At 50.5% G+C, this 24570-nt stretch overlaps 1 protein-coding gene across 2 annotated transcripts in view; it reads left to right on the top strand.

Annotated features, from left to right (window-relative positions):
* LOC140430132 (syntaxin-2-like) overlaps nt 1-24570 on the top strand; it is a 110232-nt gene that overhangs the window by 53810 nt on the left and 31852 nt on the right. For both annotated transcript variants that reach the window (XM_072517683.1, XM_072517651.1), the window contains exons 4-6: nt 4302-4376; nt 8636-8709; nt 20184-20292. In XM_072517683.1, the coding sequence (XP_072373784.1) occupies nt 4302-4376; nt 8636-8709; nt 20184-20292 (258 nt within the window). The remainder of the gene's footprint in view (nt 1-4301; nt 4377-8635; nt 8710-20183; nt 20293-24570) is intronic.

Here is a 24570-nt window from a genome sequence, read left to right as displayed (position 1 = left end):
TGCTGGCCTTAGAAAGGGTCCAGAGGAGGTTCACGAGAATGATCCCTGGAATGAAGAGTTTGTCGTATGAGGAATGGTTGAGGACTCTGGGTCTGTACTCGTTGGGATCTTATTGAAACTTACAGGGAGCTGCGAGGCCTGGATAGAGTGGACGTGGAGAGGATGTTTCCACTTGTAGGAAAAACTAGAACCAGAGGACACCATCTCAGACTAAAGGGACGACCCTTTAAAACCGAGATGAGAAGGAAGTTCGACAGCCAGAGGGTGGTGAATCTGTGGAACTCTTTGCTGCAAAAGGCTGTGGAGGCCAATTCACCGAGTGTCTTTAAGACCAAGATGGATAGGTTACTGATTAAGAAGGGGATCAGGGGTTAGGGGGAGAAGGCAGGAGAATGGGGATGAGAAAAATATCAGCCATGATTTTAAATGGCTGAGCAGACTCGATGGGCCGAGTGGCCTAATTCTGCTCCTATGTCTTGTGGTCTTACAGAATTCTGTTCCACAGGAAGGTTGGGTCATTGAATATGTTCAAGACTGTTCGATTTTTGATAGACCAGAGTCAAGAGCTGTGGGTAGCAGACAGGAAGGCGAAGCTGAGACCACAAGCAGATTAGCAATGATCTTTTCAAATAGCAGAGCGGGCTTGAAGGGCCTTCTCTTCAGTCCGATGCTCCTATATGTAATGGTTAGAAGAAATTGGGTCTTGACAATGGCAGCTCGATCAAAATGCGAGGTTATTAAATCAAAGTCTGTCAAGTGTTGTGACACTGGTGTGCTTGAGGGAGTATTTCACTTACACCTATTGCAGTGTAGCTTCAATATAAAAACACCAAATGTTGGAAAATCCCCACCCAAGTCACGGCAGCTCAAAGGAAAAAAGATAAGTTCTGATCTTGAGGGTTTGTCTTTTAATAAACTGAAACAGCCCTGGCGCACTCTCCTCTTTCGATTGTCTCCTGCTGCCTTTTAATTGAGAAGTTAAACCAAGGCTCCCTGTCTGCCCTTGGGTAGATGTAAAAGATGCCATGATCCCTCGAAGAACAGGGGAACCCCCCCCCTCCGTGTTCTAGGACCAAGATTCACCCTCGACCAATATCACTTTTCAAAAAGAGATTCTGATCGTCATCTCTTTGCTGTTGAGAATTTGCTCTGTACAAACTTGCTGCCATCATTGCCAGTTTGTTTCATTGGTTCCACAGTAAGTCCTCACTGTTGTGGTTGTGTTCCTCCTTGACTTTAATTGAAACACAGGCTCTCGTAGGAATCAATGTTAACTGGAGTTAGATTCTACAGGATCTTCCTTATCACAACAAAAATACACCTTGAATGTTGGAATACTTCGCACTGCTAAATGGAACAACTTTTAAAATAAAATAAATATAAAATATAAAACAGAAAGGTAACTTGTTACTTCCCTGCTTGCTGCCATTCCTGCTTCCTGAATCTCTGCTGGTCACCGCAGAGCCTGCTTCATCCCCAATCCTTCGACTTGCAGCCTCCCCCCGGCTCGCCGCCGCATCTCCCCATCCCCAGCCCCCTCCCCCCAGCCCCCCCCGACTCGCCGCCGCATCTCCCCGTCCGCAGCCCCCTCCCCCCCAGCCCCCCGGCTCGCCGCCGCATCTCCCCGTCCCCAGCCCCCTCCCCCCAGCTCCCCCGGCTCGCCGCCGCATCTCCCCGTCCGCCGCCCCTCCGACTCACCGCCGCATCTCCCCGTCCGCAGCCCCCTCCCCCCAGCCCCTCCGACTCGCCGCCGTATCTCCCCGTCCGCAGCCCCCTCCCCCCAGCCCCCCCGACTCGCCGCCGCATCTCCCCGTCCGCAGCCCCCCTGACTCGCCGCTGCATCTCCCCGTCCCCAGCCCCCCCGACTCGCCGCCGCATCTCCCCACCCGCAGCCCCCCCCCGACTCGCCGCCCCCCCTCCCCCCAGCCCCTCCGGCTCGCCGCCGCATCTCCCCGTCCCCAGCCCCCTCCCCCCAGCCCCCCCGACTCGCCGCCGCATCTCCCCGTCCCCAGCCCCCACCCCCCAGCCCCCCCCCCGACTCGCCGCCGCATCTCCCCGTCCGCAGCCCCTCCGACTCGCTGCCGCATCTCCCCGTCCGCAGCCCCCTCCCCCCAGCCCCCCCGACTCGCCGCCGCATCTCCCCGTCCCCAGCCCCCTCTCCCCAGCCCCTCCGACTCGCCGCCGCATCTCCCTGTCCCCAGCCCCCTCCCCCCAGCCCCTCCGGCTTGCCGCCGCATCTCCCCGTCCCCAGCCCCCTCTCCCCGACCCCTCCGGCTCGCCGCCGCATCAGATTCCGGAGAGGGAAGCGGTGTGAATGGGAATGGGAACGCAGGTTCGCGAAACAGAAGCGATGTGAATGGGAATGCAGATTCCGGAGAGGGATGCGGTGTGAATGGGAATGCAGATTCTGGGAGGGAAGCGGTGGTGACGGGAACGCAGATTCGGGAGACTGAAGTGGTGTGAACGGAATGCAGGTTCTGGAGAGGGAAGCGGTGTGAATGGGAACGCATATTTTGGAATGGGAAGCGGTGTGAATGGGAATGGGAACGCAGATTCCGGAGAGGGAATCGGTGGGAATGGGAACGCATATTTCGGAATGGGAAGCGGTGTGAATGTGAATGGGAACGCAGATTCCGGAGAGGGAAGCGGTGGGAATGGGAATGCAGATTCCGGAGAGGGAAGCGGTGTGAATGGGAACGCAGATTCCGGAGAGGGAAGCGGTGTGAATGGGAATGCAGATTCCGGAGAGGGAAGCGGTGTGAATGGGAACGCATATTTCGGAATGGGAAGCGGTGTGAATGTGAATGGGAACGCAGATTCCGGAGAGGGAAGCGGTGGGAATGGGAATGCAGATTCCGGAGAGGGAAGCGGTGTGAATGGGAACGCAGATTCCGGAGAGGGAAGCGGTGTGAATGGGAATGCACATTCCAGAGTGGGAAGCGGTGGGAATGGGAATGCAGATTCCGGAGAGGAAGCGGTGGGAATGAGATGGCAGATTTTGGAGCGGGAAGCGGTGGGAATGGGAACGCAGATTCCGGAGAGGAAGCGGTGGGAATGAGATGGCAGATTCCGGAGAGGAAGCGGTGGGAATGAGATGGCAGATTCCGGCGAGGAAGCGGTGGGAATGAGATGGCAGATTTCGGAGAGGGAAGCGGTGTGAATGGGAACGCAGATTCCGGAGAGGAAGCGGTGGGAATGAGATGGCAGATTTCGGAGAGGGAAGCGGTGGGAATGAGATGGCAGATTTCGGAGAGGGAAGCGGTGGGAATGGGAACGCAGATTCCGGAGAGGAAGCGGTGGGAATGAGATGGCAGATTCCGGAGAGGAAGCGGTGGGAATGAGATGGCAGATTCCGGAGAGGAAGCGGTGGGAATGAGATGGCAGATTTCGGAGAGGGAAGCGGTGTGAATGGGAACGCAGATTCCGGACAGGAAGCGGTGGGAATGAGATGGCAGATTTCGGAGAGGGAAGCGGTGGGAATGAGATGGCAGATTTCGGAGAGGGAAGCGGTGTGAATGGGAACGCAGATTCCGGAGAGGAAGCGGTGGGAATGAGATGGCAGATTCCGGAGAGGAAGCGGTGGGAATGGGAACGCAGATTCCGGAGAGGAAGCGATGGGAATGAGAACGCAGATTCCGGAGTGGGTAGCGGTGTGAATGGGAACGCAGATTCCGGAGTGGGTAGCGGTGTGAATGGGAACGCAGATTCCGGAGAGGAAGCGGTGGGAATGAGATGGCAGATTCTGGAGAGGGAAGCGTTGTGACTGGGAACGCAGATTCCGGAGTGGGTAGCGGTGTGAATGGGAAAGCAGATTCCGGAGTGTGTAGCGGTGTGAATGGGAAATCAGATTCCGGAATTGGAAGCGGTGTGAATGGGAATGGGAACGAAGATTCCGGAGTGGGAAGCGGTGTGAATGGGAACGTGTGAATGCGAGTCAGAGTTGGAGCAGAGGAGGCCTTTCTGAAATGTTGCCAATCGGGATATGTGGGAGATGTTTCAAACCAATCGCACAAATGCTCAACGAGATTACAAGCCCCATTAACTTAACGTTAACACAAAAAAAATGGAAACGAGGGCTTGCTGTACAATGTTTTTAGACAGTGGGATTGTGAAAGGTTTTATATAAATACATGTCTTTCTTTAACGTGCTAGGGATATATTGAAAACATCATTAAAGACAGACGATAACATATTGCTGAGAATTTCTGTTCGCTGCAGCAGAATAAAACTGTTTAACATGTCAATTCCAATAGTCATTTCAAATGTTTGGAAGATTATTCAATTTTTTTTCTCTTCAAAAGAAACCAAAGAAGAACTGGAAGAACTTACACTCTCAATCAAGAGTACTGCCAACAGGGTCCGGAATAAGCTAAAGAGTAAGTCTTTTCAGAGTGGTCAATAAGATGTTTTACCCGTGGTCAGGTGCTTAACACGTTTGTGAAAACCAGAGGGTTTAAAGGTTAGGGCTAGCTCTAATATGAAAAATTGGGGGAAGCAGATTCCATAACGTTCAGAAGAAAATTGGATTAGGATTTGAAAAGGGAATAAAGATTGTAGGAGTCTGGTGAACAAACAGGGTGGTTGGATTAATTGAGTAACTGTACCACAGAGTTGACAGAAACATAGACACAATGGCCCCTTTCTCTGCATCATCTTGCACTAATCTACACACACTCTCTATACGTCTGGTTCGGGTGGGTGTAGAAAAGCAGGCATACTGACCTGAATTATCTATATATTTTAAGGGCTGTCGTGTTATGCTCTTCCCCCAGTTGACACCCAGTACAATGACAAAGAGGGATAAAGGTTTGTTCTCTCCCTCACCCCGGCAGGAAGAAATAACATACCTGAGACTCAATGAAAGAGTATCCTATTTCACCTGAGGAAAGAGCAGTGCTCCGAAAGCTAGTGATTCGAAACAAACCTGTTGGACGTTAACCTGGTGTTGTAAGACTTCTTGCTGTCCTATTTCAAACCGACTGGGAATGCACTGCACCAATTGCTGCTGCTCCGAGCTCTGGCTCTCTGGGGATTCCCTGAGACTTGTAGGCTCTGGCAATAAGAGGCATGGAAGAAACGTGAGTCACTCCCTCCCCTATATTAGACAAGTGATGTCCTTCTGTTTCCTGACCTGCACTTATGCTGATGATGGAATTTTTGCATCCTGAAGGAAAGTTTATCAATTAAATTTGTTTGTCTTATGGCAATGGTGGAGCAGTGTTTAGCACTGCTGCCTTACAACTCCAGAGTCCCAGGTTCAATTCCAGCCTTGGTGACTCTGTGTGGAGTCTGCACGTTCTCCCCGTGTCTGCGTGGGTTTCCTCCGGGTGCTCCGGTTTCCTCCCACAGTCCAAAGTTGTGTGGGTTTGGTGGATTGCCCATGTTAAATTGCCCCTTAGTATCCAAAAGGTTAGGTGGGGTTACTGGATTACGAGGACAGGGTGGAGGCGTGGGCTTAAGTAGCTTGCTCTTTCCAAGGGCCAGTGCAGACTCGATGGATTGAATGGCCTCCTGCTGCACTGTAGATTCTGTGATTCTGTGAATAGCGTTGACGTTTGGTGTTGTAATCAGTTTTGTTTACTTGCAGTAATTTTCCTTCATGTAATTTTCTGAAACATTGTCTTCAAGACATTAGTCTTCCTCATCCCTCGTTATAGCACAGGAATCTGTGCTGGGGCCCCTATTATTCGTCATTTATATAAATGACTTAATGACTGTGGGGGATCAGTAAAAATGAAAAAGAATGAATCTTTATTGTCACAAGTAAGCTTACATTAAAAAGAACAGAAAAACAAACAAAAAAAACAAAACAAGAACGTTGCAGCAAAGTTCAAAAGTTCTCAGTCCACCACCAGTTCTTTCCTTTTCGCGAAGTCCAGCGCGTCCTCAGGCGACTCGAAATAAAAGTGCTGTTCCTCATGCGTAACCCAGAGACGGGCCGGATACAACAGTCCGAACTTCACCTTTTTCTTAAAAAGGATTGACCTAATCTGGTTGAAGCCTGCTCTTCTCCTGGCCACCTCCACACTCAGGTCTTGGTGGACCCGCAGGATACTATTGTCCCACTTACAGCTCCGTGTCTGCTTGGCCCACTGTAGAATGCGCTCCTTATCCAAGTACCTGTGGAATCTCACCACCATTGCCCTCGGGGGGGGGGATCTTCCATTTGCGGCTTCCTCGCGAGTGCTCAGTGAGCCCTGCCCACCTCCCAAGGGTCGGGTGAATGTCCCCTCCCCCAGCAGCTTCTCAAACATACCCGCTATGTATGCCCCAGCGTCCGCTCCTTTGGACCCCCCTGGGAGCCCAACGATTCTCAAGTTTTGCTGGTGGGACCTATTCTCTAGGTCCTCCACCTTCTCCAGGAGCTTCTTCTGCTGGTCTCCCAGCATCCCCACCTCCAACTCCACCGCAGTTTGATGTTCCTCCTGCTCAGCCAGCGCCTTCTCTACTTTCTGGATCGCCCGATCTTAGGCATCCAATCTAATCTCCAGCCATTCAATTGACTCTTTTACCGGGTCCAAGCAGTCCCGTTTCTGCTTAGCAAAGCCTTCCTGACTAACTTGCATCAGCTGCTCCGTTGACCGCTGGGTCGACAAACCAGAGGCCCGGTCTTCCGCCATGCTGTCTCCTGCTGCAGCTTCAGCCCAAGCCTTCTCTGTCTTTCTGATTCTGCCTTTACGAGCACTTCTAGTCCTTCACTCCATGCACCGATGTGGGAATTCAGTACACAATTACCTCTGTCATCAGTTTTACAATTCAAGTCCGGTAGAAAATCGGGGGAAAAGGTCCAAAAGCCCGACCAGAGCGGGAGCCGCCAAATGTGCGACTCACTCCTTCACAGCCGCCACCGGAAGTCCCATAAGTAAGCTTGCGTTAACATTGCAATGAAGTTACTGTGAAAAGCCCCTAGTCGCCACATTTCGGGTACACTGAGGGAGCATTCAGAATTCTCAGCTGGTACAGGAATTGAACCCGCGCTGCTGGCCTTGTTCTGCATCACAAACCAGCTGTGTGGCCCACTTGAGCTAAACCTGACCCTTTTTGCAGATGACACAAAGATTGGCTGGGTGGTTATCAGTGAGGCGGAGAATCTGGGGTTACAGGAAGATATAGACAGGATGGTCAAGTGGGCAGAAAAGTGGCAGATAGAATTTAACCCTGAAAAGTGTGAGGTGATACACTTTGGAAGGAGCAATTTGACAAGGGAATATTCAATGAATGGCACCACACTGGAAAGTCCTGAAGAACAAAGGGACCTTGGCGTGTTTGTAAATAGATCTCTGAAGGCAGCAGGGCAGGTTAATCGGGCGGTGAAAAAGGCATATGGTACACTTGCCATTATCAATCGGTGCATCGATTACAGAAGCAGGACGGTCATGTTGGGGTTGTATAGAACTTTGGTGAGGCCACAGCTGGAGCACTGGGTGCAATTCTGGTCACCACATTATAGGATGTGACTGCACTGGAGGGGGTGCAGAGGAGATTCACCAGGATGTTGCTGGGATGGAACATTTTAGTTATGAAGAGAGGTTGGATAGGCTTGGGCTGTTTTCACTGGAACAGAGAAGACTGAGGGGCGGCCTGATCGAGGTGAACCAGATTATGAGGGGCATGATTGTTAATTTAGAATATTAAATATCTTGAACTCCTTCTCTATTTTTATTTTGTTTGCAACTTATGAATTTCACCTAGTCTCTGACTGCCCTCTCACTTGTGTACTGAGAGCATTTTCATTGTTTTAGTCTTATCCCCTGTGATTTTTCACAGTCCCCGGAGAATCTTATTTGAAATTGTTTCTAACTCTTGTTCAGAGCAGTTAGGCCTTCCCCGCCACCCCTTCCATCTGGACCTGTGAGGTCATTTTTTTCTTTAACTTTTTTAATGAATCCAGTTGGTCATATTTTAAATTTTTGGTGTTAATCCTGAATACATGCGAGAAGATCAAATTCCAGATATCAGTCCGAAATTTAACCGTTTACTAATTTGAACCTGCATTTCTCTGTCCCGCAATCTGCACATCACGTACGTTAAAGAGGCATTGAAAACCCCCAAATTAATCCAGTCTTTCCTAATCGTGGAGACCTCCCAAGTCGCGAGATTAGCCTATTTACTTGTCTCTGCACTGCCTCCAATGTGTCTCTCCCAGAATTTTAAGTGATCAGAACTGGCCACCGGATTCGAGATGTGGTCGGCCCAGAGTGCTGGAAGATTCTAACATGACTTTGTCCAATTGGATTCTGCTCTTCTGGTGCTGCAGTTCAACACTCTACTGGTTGCAGCTTTGGACATGGTGCTATATCAAGACCATTGAGACTGTCAATCTTGGCTGTTCCAGCTCCATTCTTAAAAGAATGAAATGAAAATCGCTTATTGTCCCAAGTAGGCTTCAATGAAGTTACTATGAAAAGCCCCTAGTCGCCACATTCCGGCACCTGTTCGGGGAGGCTGGTGCGGGAATTGAACCGTGCTGCTGGCCTGCCTTGGTTTGCTTTCAAAGCCAGCGATTTAGCCCTGTGCTTTGCTGTTGTTCTGCTTCGCTCTTGCTGTCAAACTGTACATGAACTTGTATCTTGGACATTGCTTGTTATTTTGCTTCATGCTAAACAATGATCCCGCCCTTTTATTGTAATTATAGTCATAGAACAAAGCATTAAAGATGAAGACGATGAGAACCAGGGTTCAGTAAATTTAAGAATACGCAAAACGCAGGTACAGTACCATGCTCATGTTATTCCTAGTGCCAGAAGAATCTGTCAAATGATGCTTTTTCATTTATTTGTTACAAAAGTGCAGGAATTCTGGACATGCATCCACTAATTCCTGGTTACGTTTTATTTAGACACTGAAGAAATTGCAGTTCATTGAATATTAAGACTTGGGCAAGTCACCTTATCGAGCTGCAAGTTTGCATAGCCCTTAGTCTCCAAACATGTCCTATTGAGATGGTTGTAAAGATCTGTAATAACTGTTAAAACACTTGGACTAGCTGCCCTTTCTAGTGCGAACCTGTTACTGTGTGACAGCAGCCGAATCCATCAGCTCCGAATCTGTGACTGCGTAAAAAGTATTTTATCTTCCTGTTTGATTCCACCTCAGTGCAGAGTTGGCTGTTCCTGAACTGGGTTGCCACAGTTACCTCACTGTCTCGGTTGAGAATGTAAAGAATTTCCCTTTTTAAAAATCTTTATTGTCACAAGTAGGCTTACATTAACACTGCAATGAAGTTATTGTGAAAAACCCCTAGTCGCCACATTCCGGCGCCTGTTCGGGTACACAGAGCGAGAATTCAGAATGTCCAAATTGCTTTGTTATACAAAGCAATTGGCTGGCAAGGCAATTAGGTGTGCTTGCAATGTACCTACAGTCAAATAGCCATCTGACCCACTCTGGTGCCCCCCCACACAGGAAGCTGATATATTGTGGGACTAGAGATTGTTCCCATCGGGATGAGATTGAAAGATCAGAGAAGCAAGTGGTTTTCAACAGCGTAAGGGCTGTGTGGTAATTGGGAAGATGGAGAGAATTTTGTTAGTGGGGCATTTCTCAGCCAAAGTTGTTAGTTCTGATAACTACAATTGTATTTACTAAAAGTATCAACTGCAATTCACTTGAGACGAATACAATGTTCCATAAACTTTAAGCTGTGTTAGAACCGGGATGGGAGGAGTGCACAGCTGGAGCAGCACCACTACTCCATGGATCGCACCATTAGCTTAAAAACTTGATTCATTCACCAAAATGGCCAGATTTTTACCATTGTTGCTGTTACCCAGTCAGAGACCTAACCAGCTTCTTTCAATAAATAACATTTTATTATAAAACCAGTCTTGTCAAATAGACGGGCAAAGATTATTAACATACAATATGAAAGTATACCGATTACTTTATCGAGGTACCCCACGTCTGTCTCACACACAGCAAATACAAAGAGGAATTCTGACAAAGCTTAAAAGTCGCTGGTTTAAAGGAAAAGAAAAGAAGGTGGAGTCCTTGAAATGGTGTCTGGGTTATATCATAGATTATCCTAGAATTTACAGTGCAGAAGGAGGCCATTCGGCCCATCGAGTCTGCACCGGCTCTTGGAAAGAGCACCCTACCCAAGGTCAATACCTCCACCCAAAGAACAAACAAAGAACAAAGAAATGTACAGCACAGGAACAGGCCCTTCGGCCCTCCAAGCCCGTGCCGACCATGCTGCCCGACTAAACTACAATCTTCTACACTTCCTGGACACTTCCGTATCCTTCTATTCCCATCCTATTCATATATTTGTCAAGATGCCCCTTAAATGTCCCTATCGTCCCTGCTTCCACTACGGTAGCGAGTTCCAGGCACCCACAACCCTCTGCGTAAAAAACTTGCCTCGTACATCTACTCTAAACCTTGCCCCTCTCACCTTAAACCTGTGCCCCCTAGTAATTGACCCCTCTACCCTGGGGAAAAGCCTCTGACTATCCACTCTGTCTATGCCCCTCATAATTTTGTATACCTCTATCAGGTCTCCCCTCAACCTCCTTCGTTCCAGTGAGAACAAACCGAGTTTATTCAACCGCTCCTCATAGGTAATGCCCTCCATACCAGGCAACATTCTGGTAAATCTCTTCTGCACTCTCTCTAAAGCCTCCACATCCTTCTGGTAGTGTGGCGACCAGAATTGAACACTATACTCCCAAGTGTGGCCTAACTAAGGTTCTATACAGCTGCAACATGACTTGCCAATTCTTATACTCAATGCCCCGGCCAATGAAGGCAAGCATGCCGTATGCCTTCTTGACTACCTTCTCCACCTGTGTTGCCCCTTTCAATGACCTGTGGACCTGTACTCCTAGATCTCTTTGACTTTCAATACTCTTGAGGGTTCTACCATTCACTGTATATTCCCTACCTGCATTAGACCTTCCAAAATGCATTACCTCACATTTGTCCGGATTAAACTCCATCTGCCATCTCTCCGCCCAAGTCTCCAGACAATCTAAATCCTGCTGTATCCTCCGACAGTCCTCATCGCTATCCGCAATTCCACCAACCTTTGTGTCGTCTGCAAACTTACTAATCAGACCGGTTACATTTTCCTCCAAATCATTTATATATACTACAAAGATCCCTGTGGAACACCACTGGTCACAGCCCTCCAATTAGAAAAGCATCCCTCCATTGCTACTCTCTGCCTTCTATGGCCTAGCCAGTTCTGTATCCACCTTGCCAGCTCACCCCTGATCCCGTGTGACTTCACCTTTTGTAATAGTCTACCATGAGGGACCTTGTCAAAGGCCTTACTGAAGTCCATATAGACAACATCTACTGCCCTACCTGCATCAATCATCTTAGTGACCTCCTCGAAAAACTCTATCAAGTTAGTGAGACACGACCTCCCCTTCACAAAACTGTGCTGCCTCTCACTAATACGTCCATTTGCTTCCAAATGGGAGTAGATCCTGTCTCGAAGAATTCTCTCCAGTAATTTCCCTACCACTGAAGTAAGGCTCACCGGCCTGTAGTTCCCGGGATTATCCTTGCTACCCTTCTTAAACAGAGGAACAACATTGGCTATTCTCCAGTCCTCCGGGACATCCCCTGAAGACAGCGAGGATCCAAAGATTTCTGTCAAGGCCTCAGCAATTTCCTCTCCAGCCTCCTTCAGTATTCTGGGGTAGATCCCATCAGGCCCTGGGGACTTATCTACCTTAATATTTTTTAAGACACCCAACACCTCGTCTTTTTGGATCACAATGTGACCCAGGCTATCTACACCCCCTTCTCCAGACTCAACATCTACCAATTCCTTCTCTTTGGTGAATACTGAGGCAAAGTATTCATTTAGTACCTCGCCCATTTCCTCTGGCTCCACACATAGATTCCCTTGCCTATCCTTCAGTGGGCCAACCCTTTCCCTGGCTACCCTCTTGCTTTTTATATACGTGTAAAAAGCCTTGGGATTTTCCTTAACCCTATTTGCCAATGACTTTTCGTGACCCCTTCTAGTCCTCCTGACTCCTTGCTTAAGTTCCTTCCTACTTTCCTTATATTCCACGCTAACTTCGTCTGTTCCCAGCCTTTTAGCCCTGACAAATGCCTCCTTTTTCTTTTTGACGAGGCCTACAAAATCACTCGTCATCCAAGGTTCCCGAAAATTGCCGTATTTATCTTTCTTCCTCACAGGAACATGCCGGTCCTGTATTCCTTTCAACTGCCACTTGAAAACCTCCCACATGTCAGATGTTGATTTGCCCTCAAACATCCGCCCCCAATCTATGTTCTTCAGTTCCCGCCTGATATTGTTATAATTAGCCTTCCCCCAATTTAGCACATTCATCCTCGGACCACTCTTATCCTTGTCCACCAGTACTTTAAAACTTACTGAATTGTGGTCACTGTTACCGAAATGCTCCCCTACTGAAACATCTACCACCTGGCCGGGCTCGTTCCCCAATACCAGGTCCAGTACCGCCCCTTCCTTAGTTGGACTGTCTACATATTGTTTTAAGAAGCCCTCCTGGATGCTCCTTACAAACTCCGCCCCGTCTAAGCCCCTGGCACTAAGTGAGTCCCAGTCAATATTGGGGAAGTTGAAGTCTCCCATCACCACAACCCTGTTGTTTTTACTCTTTTCCAAAATCTGTCTACCTATCTGCTCCTCTATCTCCTGCTGGCTGTTGGGAGGCCTGTAGTATACCCCCAACATTGTGACTGCACCCTTCTTATTCCTGATCTCTACCCATATAGCCTCACTGCCCTCTGAGGTGTCCTCTCGCAGTACAGCTGTGATATTCTCCCGAACAAGTTGCGCAACTCCACCTCCCCTTTTACATCCCCCTCTATCCCGCCTGAAACATCTAAATCCTGGAACGTTTAGCTGCCAATCCTGCCCTTCCCTCAACCAGGTCTCTGTAATGGCAACAACATCATAGTTCCAAGTACTAATCCAAGCTCTAAGTTCATCTGCCTTACCCGTAATGCTCCTTGCATTAAAACATATGCACTTCAGGCCACCAGACCCGCTGTGTTCAGCAACTTCTCCCTGTCTGCTCTGCCTCAGAGCCACACTGTCCCTATTCCCTAGTTCTCCCTCAATGCTCTCACCTTCTGACCTATTGCTCCCGTGCCCACCCCCCTGCCATACTAGTTTAAACCCTCCCGTGTGACACTAGCAAACCTCGCGGCCAGGATATTTATGCCTCTCCGGTTTAGATGCAACCCGTCCTTCTTATACAGGTCACACCTGCCCCGGAAGAGCTCCCAGTGGTCCAGATAATGGAAACCCTCCCTCCTACACCAGCTGTTTAGCCACGTGTTTAGCTGCTCTATCTTCCTATTTCTAGCCTCGCTGGCACGTGGCACAGGGAGTAATCCCGAGATTACAACCCTCGAGGTCCTGTCTTTTAACTTTCTGCCTAGCTCCCTGAACTCCTGCTGCAGGACCTCATGCCCCTTCCTGCCTATGTCGTTAGTACCAATATGTACAACGACCTCTGCCTGTTTGCCCTCCCCCTTCAGGATGCCCTCTACCTGTTCAGAGACATCCTGGACCCTGGCACCAGGGAGGCAACATACCATCCTGGAGTCTCTTTCACGTCCACAGAAGCGCCTATCTGTGCCCCTGACTATAGAGTCCCCTATTACTATTACTCTTCTGCGCTTTGACCCTCCCTTCTGAACATCAGAGCCAGCCGTGGTGCCACTGCTCTGGCTGCTGCTGATTTCCCCTGATAGGCTATCCCCCCCGACAGTATCCAAAGGGGTATATCTGTTCGAGAGGGGGACAACCACAGGGGATTCCTGCACTGACTGCCTGTCCTTTCTGGTGGTCACCCATTTCTCTGCCTGCACCTTGGGTGTGACCACATTTACATAACTGCGATCTATGACGCTTTCCGCCACCTGCATGCTCCTAAGTGCATCCAACTGCCACTCCAACTGAACCATGCGGTCTGTGAGGAGCTCCAGTTGGGTGCACTTTCTGCAGATGAAGCCACCCGGGACGCTGGAAGCCTCCCGGACCTGCCACATCTCACACCCAATCCCCATAACCCAGTAACCCCACCCAACACTAAGGGCAATTTTGGACACTAAGGGCAATTTATCATGGCCAATCCACCTAACCTGCACATCTTTGGACTGTGGGAGGAAACCGGAGCACCCGGAGGAAACCCACGCACACACTGGGAGGATGTGCAGACTCCGCACAGACAGTGACCCAAGCCGGAATCGAACCTGGGACCCTGGAGCGGTGAAGCAATTGTGCTATCCACAATGTTACCATGCTGCCCCCAGATGGTGGTTCTTGGTGCTGATCTGGGAAACGATCACTGGTTTGCACCGACCCTCTGGAACAACACCCCACCCAGGCCCAATCTCTCACCCTATCGTAGTAACCTCACCGTCTGCACATCCTTGGGGCAATTTTAGCATGGCCAATCCACCTAATCGGCACATCTTTGGACTGTGGGCGCACCCGGAGGAAACCCACCAAGACACGGGAACAACGTGCAGACTCCACACAGACAGTGACCCAAGGCTGGAATTGAACCAGGGCTCCTGGTGCTGAGACAACAGTTCTCACCACTGTGCCACTGCGCCACCCTCCTTGAAACAGTTTTCCAAGCATGGTCTCTTTCTGATCCATCAGCTACAACGCGATCCCCTTTGTACACAAGTCTACCAGGGTCGAGACGTTCCCAGCTTCTTTAGAACTGCTTCATTACCTTATCTTGAAAGGATGTCTCTTCCAGAGTTCGGTGATAACCATGAGCTGATCAGTCGCACACGAGGTGGCTCCTACTTGGAGGCTTTGGTTTTGGCCCTTTCTGCCCAATTAATGGGCACTTTTGTTGGAGATTGTGTAAAATAATTGGTGGGGTTGAATTCTCCGGAGTAGAGGTTTTCGCTTTATTGAATAAGGCGGAGGATCTGCGTGGCGCAATAACGGAAAGCATGGCGGAATCAAGAGCGTCATCGTCGGCCACCCCACTGTTTGTGGAGCGGTTGATGGTGTTGATCAAGGGGGAGCTCTGGCAGCATCGGCTGGAGATGCAAAAGGACTGGTCCAAGGCGCTTTGAGGGAGCAGTAACCCCTCTTCAGGGCTTTGGAGCGGGTGTGCAAGCGCCCGGAGCTGGGGAGACACTGCGGGCATGATACATTGAGATGGGCGAGGACAACGCGAGACTGCAATTAGGAGGGTCAGTGGATCCAAATATATCGGGTCATTGGAACCGACAGGCCAACTAGCGGGTGGGTTTTAACCGGCCAAAGTGGTGCTTGTTTGGAATAAGTTCCAGTTTGGGGTGTTGTACCTGACCAAACTCTAGGTGACTTTTAAAGGGAAGGAAGACTATTTTACAATGCCAGATGAGGCAAATTAATTTATTTAGGAGAATGGTTTGGAGGAGGGTTAATAATGGGATGGTTGGCCAGTTAGTTTGGGGGAGGTGGGGGGGCTGGGGGGTGCAGGGAGTGCGCTGGTGACTCAGGTTGCTGGTTGGGTAGAGGTTGGGGAGAGAGGAGTGAGTGGCCATTTTGAGTATACCAGGACAAGAAAGGGATAGCTTTGTATGCATTGGGATGGCGGACCCAAATGGGGGGGGGTTCTGAAACCCCCAATGACTTAGAATGTGGGGAGGGTGAATGGTTCGGTGAGGCGATTGCAGGTGTTGCGCACCTGAAAAGTTTAAATGCGGGTGTTTCTTCTGCAGGAGATTTGCGGGTGAAGGATCCGGTGATGTTGAGGGAAGGGGGTGGGTGGGGCAGACTCTTCATTGGGCTTTGATTCCAAGTCGAGAGGGGTTGCGATCCTATTCCGTAAAATAGTGGCGTTTGTGGTGGTCAGTGAGGTGTGCGAGCCGGGGAGTCAATACGTGATAGTGAGCGGGGTTTTGGACAGAGCACCAGTTGTGTTGGTAGGCATGGTAGCACAGTATTAGCACTGTTGCTTCGCAGTGGCAGGGACCTGGCGGCTTTGGAGAGAGAGCAGAAGAGGTTAACCAGGACGTTGCCTGATATGGAGGGTATTAGCCATGAGGAGAGATTGAATAAACTGGGATTGTTCTCCCTAGACAGACGGAGGCTAAGGGGCGACCTGATAGAAGTTTATAAAATTGAGGGGTATAGATAGGGTAAACAATTGGGAGGCTTTTTCCCAGGGCATTAATGACAATGACAAGGGGGCACAAGTTCAAGGTGAAGGGGGAAAGGTTCAGTGGAGATGTACAGGGAAGTGTTTTACACAGAGGGTGGTTGTGGCCTGGAATGTACTGCCAAGTGAGGTGGATGTACGGGGAAGTTTTTTGCATCAGGCATCGGTTTCTGTAATCCCAAAGAGTGTGTGTGTGTGTGTAGCCACTGCCTGGCGACAAATCCGACTGGGGTGGAGGTCAGTGGAACCAGCCCACTGACCCCCACAGCTATCTGGACTACAGCTCTTCGCACCCTACACCCTGTAAGGACTCCATCCCTTTCTCTCGACTGCTTCGCCTCCGTTGCATTTGTTCCGATGGTGCCACTTTCCAAAATGGTGCTTCAAAAAGTTGTAGACAGGGCCCTCAACAGTGTGCGGTCCATCTCCCGCACCACTACCCTCGCCCCCTCCACTCCCTCCCAGAACAAGGATCGAGTCCCCCTCGTTCTCACATTTCATCCCACCAGCCTCCAAATCCTCCGCCATTTTCGCCACCCCCAGCGTGATGCCATCACCAAACACATCTTTCCTTCACTCCCTCTGTCAGCATTCCGCAGAGACCGTTCCCTCCGAGACAATCTAGTCCACTCCTCCACCATACCCAGTACCTCTCCCATCACCCATGGCACCTTCCCATGCAATCGCAGAAGGTGTAACGCCTGCCCCATTACCTCTTCCATGCTTAACATCCCAGGCCCAAAACACTCATTGCAGGTTAAGCAGCGTTTCACTTGCATCTCTTCCAATCTGGTCTATTGCATTCGCTGCTCCCAATGTGGTCTCCTCCATATCGGAGAGACCAAACGCAGACTGGGTGATCGCTTTGCTGAGCATCTTCGGTCTGTGCGCATTCAGGACCCTGACCTTCCTGTTGCTTGCTATTTTAACACAAGACCCTGCTCCCATGCCCACGTGTCTGTTCTTGGCCTGCTGCCATGTTCCAGTGAAGCTCAACGCAAACTGGAGGAACAACACCTCATCTTCCAGTCTCAACATCAAATTCAACAACTTCAGATCAGCTCTACCCCACCTCGACCCATTTGTTTTCATTTCATTTTAACTGTCTTTTACCCTTTCTTTCTTTCTTAATATACAGTTAAATCCCCCTCCCCCCCCAATCTTAGCCACCTTTCCTTCACCTGTCTCCTCTTTGTTCCCCTCCCACTCCCCCCACATCTACAGTTCACCCTCTGATGTTAGTTTCTCTGCTGTTTGGCCTTTCACACCTTTTGTCCTCTCTGGGGACTGCCATTAGCACTCTTTCCCCTTGGTTTCTGTGGCCATTAGCGCTCTTTCCCCGTGGTTTCTGTGGCCATTAGCACCCGGCTTCCCTGGGTTTCTGTGGCTATGACTCATCTTTCATTCTCACTCCACAGTATAAATATTTCCCACTTTCTCTGTCTGTTAGCTTTGACAAAGAGTCATCGGACTCGAAACGTTAGCTCTTTTCTCTCCCTGCAGATGCTGCCAGACCTGCTGAGATTTTCCAGCATTTTCTCTTCCGTTGAGGATTATTATATCAGATCAGTTGTATCCTCGTTGAATGGCAGAACAAACTCAGTGGGCTGAATGGCCTCCTTTTGTTCTTGCATTTTATGCTCTTATTTTCTGTGATTGTGTTCATGAGAACTCCAAGATAGAATTGAATTGATGTGAAGGATGGGGTGTACAAACAATATATTTTGAGATTTCGATTGATTTTTTTTCGATGTATGTAGGATTGGTTTTTTTTTTTTGTTGTCAATATCGAAGCAGGACTCGGGACATATCAGTGAGTAACACATTGTGGGCATGTCTGACTGTACAGGGATTATGTGAGGTGAATGGTCTCTGAACCCTGTGACAGGCTGAGACATTGTTCCCCAATGTGAGGGGTTAATTCACTGGTGAAGTTGAACATGATCCGAGTTGGTGAAGAGCTGTCAATCCAGATAGGGCAGCACGGTAGCATTGTGGATATCACAATTTCTTCACAGCTCCAGAGTCCCAGGTTCGATTCCAGCTTGGGTCACTGTCTGTGCGGAGTCTGCACATCCTCCCAGTGTGTGCATAGGTTTCCTCCGGGTGTTCCGGTTTCCTCCCACAGTCCAAAGATGTGCAGGTTAGGTTAGGTGGATTGGCCGTGATAAATTGCCCTTAGTGTTGGGTGAGGTTATGGGGATAGGGTGGAGGTGTTGACCTTGGATAGGGTGCTCTTTCCAAGAACCGATGCAGACTCGATGGGCCGAAGGGCCTCCTTCTGCAGTGTAAATTCTATGAGAATCTATGAGATAGGATGTTTCCGGAAAGAAAACTGTTCTCCATGTAGTTTCCATGGGTTTAGGCTCACCACCAGACGCTGCGTGTGTTAAAGCAGTCTGGAATATTCTGAACAATTCTCTGAATGATGTCTCTCTTAATAAAACAATACGAAGTCTTACAACACCAGGTTAAAGTCCAACAGGTTTGTTTCGATGTCACTAGCTTTCGGAGCGCTGCTCCTTCCTCAGGTGAATGAAGAGGTCTGTTCCAGAGACACATATATAGACAAATTCAAAGATGCCAAACAATGCTTGGAATGCGAGCATTAGCAGGTGATTAAATCTTTACAGATCCAGAGATGGGGTAACCCCAGGTTAAAGAGGTGTGAATTGTATCAAGCCAGGACAGTTGGTAGGATTTCACAGGCCAGATGGTGGGGAATGAATGTAATGCGACATGAATCCCAGGTCCCGGTTGAGGTCACCACACAACCCTGTCATGGCAATCTCTGCAAGACGTGCCAGATCATCGACATGGATACCACTATTACACGTGAGAACACCACCCACCAGGTACGCGGTACATACTCGTGCGACTCGGCCAACGTTGTCTACCTCATACGCTGCAGGAAAGGATGTCCCGAAGCGTGGTACATTGGCGAGACCATGCAGACGCTGCGACAACGAATGAATGGACATCGCGCAACAATCACCAGGCAGGAATGTTCCCTTCCAGTCGGGGAACACTTCAGCAGTCAAGGGCATTCAGCCTCTGATCTCCGGGTAAGCGTTCTCCAAGGCGGCCTTCAGGACCCGCGACAACGCAGAATCGCCGAGCAGAAACTTATAGCCAAGTTCCGCACACGTGAGTGCGGCCTCAACCGGGACCTGGGATTCATGTCGCATTACATTCATCCCCCACCATCTGGCCTGCGAAATCCTACCAACTGTCCTGGCTTGAGACAATTCACACCTCTTTAACCTGGGGTTACCCCATCTCTGGATCTGTAAAGATTTAATCACCTGCTAATGCTCGCATTCCAAGCATTGTTTGGCATCTTTGAACTTGTCTATATATGTGTCTCTGGAACAGACCTCTTCATTCACCTGAGGAAGGAGCAGCGCTCCGAAAGCTAGTGACATTGAAACAAACCTGTTGGACTTTAACCTGGTGTTGTAAGACTTCGTACTGTGCTCACCCCAGTCCAACGCCGGCATCTCCACATCATTAATAAAACAAAACTAGGCTTCCCAGCGTGAATACAAGTTAGAATTCCATGTGCGCACATACATCACAACACACATACATGAGTGCACACAGCTCTTGCTCATGTATTTGCTTTGTTGGCCCTTGCTCCGCACTGTAACCAATCACTATTTGTTGATGCACTTTTTTGATTATTATTTTTGTCTACTGTGTACGTTCCCTTGGCCGCCGAAAAATGCTTTTCACGGTACTTCGGTACATGTGACAATAAATAAATCAATCAAATCAAACACACAATTGCAACCTGCAGGAAAATCAGTTCTGTTGATGTAATTTATGTTATAATTATACCCAGAGTGGTAACAGAACAGGAGACAATTATGCCCAAGGTTTAACATTTGTGTGGGGATTCAGAAGCCTTGTCTATATGTCACATCAGTTTCTCATTTTTCCTGCTGATCATTTTCCATTTACATCATTCAATGGCATCTGTATTCACAAATACGCAGATCTGAAGTCCGATTCTTTGCTTCCAATAAAGAATTTTCCTCCTTTGCATTTCAGCATTCGACTCTGTCCCGGAAATTTGCAAATGTTATGACCGAGTACAACGAGATTCAGATCATCTTCAGAGAGCGCAGCAAAGGACGAATTCAACGGCAACTTGAGATCAGTGAGTGAATCTTAATGAGGTGTCTACTCTTTGCATTGAGTAGATACAAACCGCAGCCCTACATTAGACCTGGTTTTCCTGAATCCCTTGAGTATGGTCGTTTTATTCACTTACAATGAATGGAACTGAGGGCAAGTGGAACCTGGTGTTTGGCGAAGCTTTGTGTGATGTTGGAATTCAAACATGTGGAAGTTATGCTCTAGTTGCCCAGATCCTTGATCAGAAATCCAGTTGATGTTGTTGGGTTACATAGAATTTACAGCACAACAGGCCATATAACTCAAACAGCCCATGCCGATGTTTATCATAGAATCAGAGAATTTACAGTGCAGAAGGAGACCATTTTGGCCCTTTGAATCTGCACCGGCCCTTGGAAAGGGCACCCTACCTAACCCCACACCTCCACCCTCAGTAACCCCACCTAACATTTTTTTGGACACTTGAGGGCAATTTAGCATGGCCAATCCACCTAACCTGCACATCTTTGGACTGTGGGAGGAAACCGGAGCACCCGGAGGAAACCCACGCAGGACACGGGGAGAACGCGCAGACTCCGCACAGACAGTGACCCAAGCCGGGAATCGAACCTGGGATCCTGGCGCTTTGAAGCAACTGTGCTAACCACTGTGCTACCATGCCGCCGCCTGCCCCCCCCCCCCCCCCCCCCCCCCCCCCGTCGTTTCTCCTGTAAATCTGCCATTGTAATACATTCATTTCAGGGCATTGCGTCTCATGAAAAATATTATTGGCCCTGGAATGGGAAGACCGCTTCCAACCGAATAATGGGATTAAAGAGTTAAACTGTGACAGGTCACGTGGGCAATGCTTATATATCCTTGAAAATATGAACAAAATCCTGGAAATCGGCAGCATCTGTTGGAGAGAAAGAGTTAACGTTTCAGGAAAATTATCTCATCGGCAAAACAAAATTCCCTTGAGGATTGCAGGTTGAGGAATGATCTGAAGTGTTTAAAATGGTGAAAAGGTTCGGCAGAGTGGAGAGAAATTATCCCTCCTGATGGGGGGGTGGGGGGGGGGAAGGGGGAGTTCAGAAGGGGGTATGAGCAGGGGAGGGGGAAAGAGTTCAGAAGGGGGTAAGAGCAGGGGGGGAGTTCAGAAGGGGGGATGTTCAGAAGGGGGGATGGGAGGGGGAGTTCAGAAGGTGGTATTGGGGGGGGGGGAAGAGTTTAGAAGGGGGTATGGGGGGGGAGTTTAGAAGGGTATGTGGGGGAGTTTAGATGGGGGGGGGGGAGTTTAGAAGGGGGTATGGGGGGGAGTTTAGAAGGGGGTATGGGGGCGTGAGTTTAGAAGGGGGTATGGGGGGGGAGTTTAGAAGGGTATGGGGGGAGTTTAGAAGGGGGTATGGGGGGAGTTTAGAAGGGGGTATGGGGGGGGAGTTCAGAAGGGGGTATGAGCAGGCGGGGGGGGGAGAGTTCAGAAGGGGGTATGGGCAGGGGGGATGTTCAGAAGGGGGTAGGGGTGGGGGGCGGAGTTCAGAAGTGGGTATGGGGTGGGGAGTTCAGAAGGGGGTATGGGCAGAGGGGGGGTTCAGAAGGGGGCATGGGGTGGGGAGTTCAGAAGGGTATGGGGGGGGGTGGGGAGTTCAGAAGGGGGTATGGGCAGGGGGGATGTTCAGAAGGGGGTATGGGAGGGGGAGTTCAGAAGGTGGTATGGGGGGGGGGGAGTTTAGAAGGGGGTATGGGGGGGGAGTTTAGAAGGGTATGTGGGGGAGTTTAGATGGGGGGTACGGGGGGGGGAGTTTAGAAGGGGGTATGGGGGCGTGAGTTTAGAAGGGGGTATGGGGGGGAGTTTAGAAGGGTATGGGGGGAGTTTAGAAGGGGGTATGGGGGGGGAGTTTAGAAGGGGGTATGGGGGGGGAGTTTAGAAGGGGGTATGGGGGGGGTGAGTTCAGAAGGGGGTATGAGCAGGCGGGGGGGGGGGGGAGTTCAGAAGGGGGTATGGGCAGGGGGGATGTTCAGAAGGGGGTAGGGGTGGGGGGCGGAGTTCAGAAGTGGGTATGGGGTGGGGAGTACAGAAGGGGGTATGGGCGGAGGGGGGGTTCAGAAGGGGGCATGGGGTGGGGAGTTCAGAAGGGGGTATGGGGGGGGTGGGGAGTTCAAAAGGGGGTATGGGCAGGGGGGATGTTCAGAAGGGGGTTTAGGAGGGGGGGTTCAGAGGGTGGTATTGGGGGGGGTGAGTTTAGAAGGGGGTATGGGGGGGGAGAGTTTAGAAGGGTATGGAGGGGAGTTTAGATGGGGGGGAGTTTAGAAGGGGGTACGGGGGGGGGTTTAGAAGGGGGTATGGGGGCGTGAGTTTAGAAGGGGGTATGGGGGGAGTTTAGAAGGGTATGGGGGGAATTCAGAAGGGGGTATGGGGGGGCGGGGAGTTCAGAAGGGGGTATGGGCAGGGGGATGTTCACAAGGGGGTAGGGGTGGGGGGGGCGGAGTTCAGAAGTGGGTATGGGGTGGGGAGTTCAGAAGGGGGTATGGGTGCGGGGGGGTTTCAGAAGGGGGCATGGGGTGGGGAGTTCAGAAGGGGGTATGGGGGCGCGGGGGGGGGGGGGGAGTTCAGAAGGGGGTATGGGCAGGCGGGATGTTCAGAAGGGGGTATGGGAGCGGGAGTTCAGAAGGTGGTATTGGGGGGGGGGAAGTTTAGAAGGGGGTATGGGGGGGGGAGTTTAAAAGGGTATGGGGGGGGAGTTTAGAAGGTTATGGGGGGAGTTTAGAAGGGGGTATGGGGGGGATTTAGAAGGGGGTATGGGGGGGGGAGTTCAGAAGGGGGTATGAGCAGGGGGGGAAGAGTTCAGAAGGGGGTATGAGCAGGCGGGGGGGGTAGTTCAGAAGGGGGTAGGGGTGGGGGGCGGAGTTCAGAAGTGGGTATGGGCAGGGGGGATGTTCAGAAGGGGGTAGTGGTGGGGGGGGGAGGATGTTCAGAAGGGGTATGGGGGACGAAGTTCAGAAGGGGGTATGGGGTGGGGAGTTCAGAAGGGGGTATGGGCGGGGGTGGGAGTGCAGAAGGGGGTATGGGGGGAGTTTAGAAGGGGGTATGTGCGAGGGGGGAGTTCAGAAGAGGGCATGGTGGGGGGGAGGGGAGTTCAGAAGGGGGTATGGGCGGGGGGGGGGGGGGGAGAGTTGAGAGGGTGTATGGGTGGGCCGAGTTCAGAAGGGGGTATGGGGTGGGGAGTTCAGAAGGCGGTATGGGTGGGGAGTTCAGAAGTGGGTATGGGAGGCGGAGTTCAGAAGGGGGTATGGGAGGGGGAGTTCAGAAGGTTGTATTGGGTGGGGGGGGAGTTTAGAAGGGGGTATGGGGGGGTGGGTTTAGAAGGGGGCATGGGGGGGGAGGTTAGAAGGGGGTATGGGCGAGGGGGAGTTCAGAAGAGGGCATGGTGGGGGGGAGGGGAGTTCAGAAGGGGGTATGGGGGGGGGTGTTGAGAGGGTGTATGGGGGGGCCAAGTTCAGAAGGGGGTATGGGGTGGGGAGTTTAGAAGGGGGTATGGGGGGGGAGTTTAGAAGGGGGTATGTGGGGTGAGTTTAGAAAGGGGTATGGGGTGGAGTTTAGGGGGTATGGGGGGTGAGTTTAGAATGGGGTATGGGGGGAGTTTAGAAGGGGGATGGGGGTGTGTTTAGAAGGGGGCATGGGGGGAGTTTAGAAGGGGGTATGGTGGGGGGGAGTTTAGAAAGGGGTATGGGGGGGAGATTTGATGGGGGGTGTTTAGAAGGGGGCATGGGGGGGGGAGTTTAGAAGGGGGTATGGTGGGGGGGGGAGTTTAGAAGGGGGTATGGTGGGGGGGGAGTTTAGAAAGGGGTATGGGGGGAGATTAGAAGGGGGTATGGGGGGGAGTTTAGAAGGGGGTATGGGTGGGGGGGGGAGTTTAGAAGGGGGTTTGTTGGGGTGGGGAGTTTAGAAGGGGGCATGGGGAATGGAGTTTAGAAGGGGGTATGGGGGGGGGGGGAGTTCAGAAGGGGGTATGGGGGGTAGGGTGTTCAGAAGGGGGTATAAGGTTTCAGGTTTGGGCCCACAATTGTTCACAATTTACATAGATGATTTGGAGTTGGGGATCAAAGGGCAATGTGTCCAAGTTTGCAGACGACACTAAGATGAGTGGTATAGCAAAAAGTGCAGAGGATACCGGAGCTCTACAGAGGGATTTGGATAGGTTAAGTGAATGGGCTAGGGTCTGGCAGATGGAATACAGTGTTGACAAATGTGAGGTTATCCATTTTGGTAGGAATAATAGCAAAAGGGATTATTATTTTAATAAAATATTAAAACCTGCTG

Source organism: Scyliorhinus torazame, chromosome 1 (assembly GCF_047496885.1).
Source record: "Scyliorhinus torazame isolate Kashiwa2021f chromosome 1, sScyTor2.1, whole genome shotgun sequence".
NCBI lineage: Eukaryota > Metazoa > Chordata > Chondrichthyes > Carcharhiniformes > Scyliorhinidae > Scyliorhinus > Scyliorhinus torazame.
This window is presented reverse-complemented; position numbering and strand designations above follow the sequence as displayed.